We start from the raw sequence: 3259 nt of genomic DNA on the forward strand, positions 1-3259 counted from the left end.
TGTCATTTAGTCGTCGTAAATCGCATGATTGAGCAAAATACCGACTACCGATTCAATCCGTCGCTGCAGCTGGCGTGCGGGAAAAATATCGATCGTTATTGCTCGCATATTGTGGCAACGGCACAGCCGAATGAAGAGTTGAACGGCATGGTAAATTTTAGCAGATGATAAACACTGCATTGTTATAATTATTATTTCGCATCACATCGTATGTATTTTAGGTCATACAATGCTTAAAAGACAAATTCCGCGAATCCCGTTTGGATTATGATTGCACGCAAGAAATGATCAAAATACTGCAGGAACAAGCCTTAAACTACAAGCTAAACCCACTGCTGCAGAACTTCTGCAAATCTGAAATAGAAGTACTTTGCAAGGCGAATCAACAAAGCCGGGAGCATGGCATGGTTGAGGAATGTTTAAAAACGGCTTTCCTTAATCACAAAATTATAAATCGTGATTGTCGCGTTGAAGTTGCTACGTTGATAGCTGAAGCCAAGGCCGACATTCACGTAGATCCTGTACTGCAGGAGGCGTGCACTGTAGATTTGCTACGTTATTGTTCGAATGTGCAAAGTGGAAATGGACGAAGTAAGCTGACAAGCAAATTAATGATATACTATAGATCGCTTTGTATATTTTCCTAACGCATTGCTATTGCAGAATTAAGATGTTTACAAGTCTTACTGAAAGACCAGTCAAAGGCCATGGACCAGGATTGTCGTATGAAGTTACAGAAACGTATAGAAATGTTCCGCAATGCAGATACGGTAAAAGTAATAATTTTTTTTGTACATTTTAAATTATTACATTACGAAATTGCAGGTGCTCGCTCAACCTCCGGAAAATATGGAAGAGCTCGTTAGTCAAGTTGTCGCGTCGCCAGCGAAAAGATTCTTCTTTATTGTTTTAATATTTTCCATCGGAATGTTCTTCTTAATGGGTATTTTCCTTGGACGTATAACTAAACGTGCAATCAATATTAAAAATAAATAAACGTCCAATAGAATAGGAAAAATGTGTGACACAACAATCATATTTGCTTCCACCTTCCTTCAATTCCATAAAAACTAAAAACCCCCGTTCCATTATCTTTTGCCACGCGCATTTGTAATTTCAATTTGCAAAATTTTTCATATTCAATCCTCTTTTACCTTTCCGATTCTTATCGCAATAACTTCTTAACTTATGCACTTAGTTGGAACTAAGTACAGGAAAATTGTTAATCGAATTCGTTTCAGTATGCAAAGTGAATATCTTTAAGTTCTTTTATTGTAAAAGCTTTTCTGAATATATTTTTTATATGTATAGCAGAATGCTTAACAGAAATGTAGAATATATTGTTAAATGTGCTTAGTATAATAGAATACGATAGTCAAGGCTTTACATTAATAAATACTTTTTTATAAATTTTAAAATTGCTTACCTCAATTACGAAATCAATTTATGTTGTTTATAGAAAATGGTCAAGATTTGGGACCAATTTAGGATTTGAAACATTGAATATGCGCTTTATAGATTATAAAGTGCAACGCTCAAAAAGTGAGGGGGATGAAATGCAATAATTTGCATTTACTTTAGGGGGGGCGCGCGGTGGTTAAAGTATAAACACCTAAGGATTTGTAAGGTTATCTGTTCGTCAGAATATTTTTTTTTTGTATGTATGTTACCGCATAACTTTGGACCACGTTAACCGATTTCTATAATTTTTTTAAAGGAAAGGTGTTACCTCACAGGTGGTACCATTCAAATTTGGTTTAAATCCGATCATTGGTCATGAAGAAATTAACGATAATCTTAAATTTTTGTATGAGAATCGAATTTTTTTTTGCTTAAAAATTACTTGTATTATATCGATTTGAAGTTGTAGATAAAAAATGCAATGCTCCAGATTAATCTTTTTTTTAGGAAAGTTTTATAATGAAGTGCACTTTTCAGGTGTTTAATTTTTTTTGCTGACATTTCGAGCGCACTTTAGTTTTTAGTATGGTGTTTTTTTTGTAATTTAAAGCTACTTCCTAATTTTGTATAAGAAGAACTAATTGGCTAGCAAAATCGTATGGTGTTATGTGGAAGAAACTACCAGAAAAAAAATATTAAAAATCAATGGGTTATAAAATTGCATACCTAAAATTTTTCTAGAATTAAGAAAAGTTGTAAGTTTAATTTTTGGCGACATGGCAACATGCATGGCTTTGACAGCTGTCAAATTATTTTCTCATTTTTAGTTCCCTATTTTATTGCCATTTTCACTTTGGCTTCCTTGTTCGTGATTTTTTTCGGAATTTTAGCTTGGTTTTGTTTGTCGTTCAAAAATATAAAAAGTTTGGTGAAAATATCAATAATCCAGCTGAAAGGGCATAATTAATTAAATAAAACGGCGTGTGTATAAAGTATAAATTTTATGAGTGTACAAAAGGAAAAATAGTGTTCTGAAATAAATTGAAAGGGTACGGGCTAAAAAATAGCATAGAAATTGGGTATTCGTGGAAAAGAAAAAAAGTTGCGAAAATAACATTTTCGGCTTTCCAAGCAACAGTGGTGTTGCACAAAATTTGAAGCAATCACTGAGTGTCGACGTTTTAGCAGCATTGGCTGCCTATAACGATTAAAAGAAATGGGCTACGATTTGCATCGCTTTCAGGGCGAAGTCGACGAAGAACTCACTTGCCCCATATGTTCCGGCGTGCTGGAGGAGCCGCTACAGGTCAGTAACCGCTAACAGAAGCCATTACTTGAGGGAGTTAAGCAATTTTACACAGCATGAATTACACTACTAGCTAAGAATGCGGCTAAGATTTATTTCATTGATTGTCTTTTCATTTATCTTCATAGGCGGCAATGTGTGAACACGCCTTTTGCCGTGCGTGCATCAATGAATGGCTCACGCGCCAGCCCACCTGCCCAGTCGACCGCAACACATTAAACACTGCAAATCTGCGCGCTGTGCCGCGCATACTTCGCAATCTACTTTCACGGTAAGTATGGCGACGCCCAACCGAAAGTAAATCGTATACATGCATATCTGTAACTTATGAAAGTTCCATATGCATATTGCACATTCCTCTAGACTTTCCATTACCTGTGACAACGCACCATATGGTTGCACCCTAGTACTCAAGCTGGACGCACTCAATTCACATTTGGAAGAATGTGAACATAACCCCAAACGTCCATTGCCATGCGAAAAAGGTTGCGGCTTCGTCATACCCAAGGATGAACTAAAGGATCACAACTGTTTGCGCGAATTGCGTTCTAT

The 3259-nt window shown here is 36.1% G+C and overlaps 2 protein-coding genes across 2 annotated transcripts in view; both read left to right on the forward strand.

The window, feature by feature from the left end:
- Nucleotides 1-6: 6 nt before the first annotated feature.
- LOC118739285 (Golgi apparatus protein 1-like) lies at nucleotides 7-1030 on the forward strand. The gene is made up of 4 exons (XM_036470526.1): nucleotides 7-150; nucleotides 222-591; nucleotides 664-770; nucleotides 826-1030. Exons 1-4 carry the CDS (start codon nucleotides 25-27, stop codon nucleotides 994-996), a joined length of 774 nt encoding a protein of 257 aa, XP_036326419.1. The 5' UTR covers nucleotides 7-24; the 3' UTR covers nucleotides 997-1030.
- Nucleotides 1031-2249: 1219 nt separating this feature from the next.
- Nucleotides 2250-3259, forward strand: part of LOC118739284 (E3 ubiquitin-protein ligase NRDP1) — a 2048-nt gene continuing 1038 nt past the window's right edge. The window contains exons 1-3 of the mRNA XM_036470525.1: nucleotides 2250-2707; nucleotides 2836-2978; nucleotides 3071-3215. Of these exons, the coding sequence (XP_036326418.1) occupies nucleotides 2618-2707; nucleotides 2836-2978; nucleotides 3071-3215 (378 nt within the window). The 5' untranslated portion in view covers nucleotides 2250-2617. The remainder of the gene's footprint in view (nucleotides 2708-2835; nucleotides 2979-3070; nucleotides 3216-3259) is intronic.

This window comes from Rhagoletis pomonella, unplaced genomic scaffold (assembly GCF_013731165.1).
Source record: "Rhagoletis pomonella isolate Grant_MI unplaced genomic scaffold, Rhpom_1.0 Rhpom_scaffold_00005, whole genome shotgun sequence".
Lineage (NCBI taxonomy): Eukaryota > Metazoa > Arthropoda > Insecta > Diptera > Tephritidae > Rhagoletis > Rhagoletis pomonella.

Coding starts and splice junctions, on each gene's coding strand:
- LOC118739285 (XM_036470526.1), top strand. CDS start 25: ATGATTGAGCAAAATACCGACTACCGATTCAATCCGTCGCTGCAGCTG. Junction 151..221: donor ATGAAGAGTTGAACGGCATG/GTAAATTTTAGC, acceptor TATGTATTTTAG/GTCATACAATGCTTAAAAGA. Junction 592..663: donor GCAAAGTGGAAATGGACGAA/GTAAGCTGACAA, acceptor TTGCTATTGCAG/AATTAAGATGTTTACAAGTC.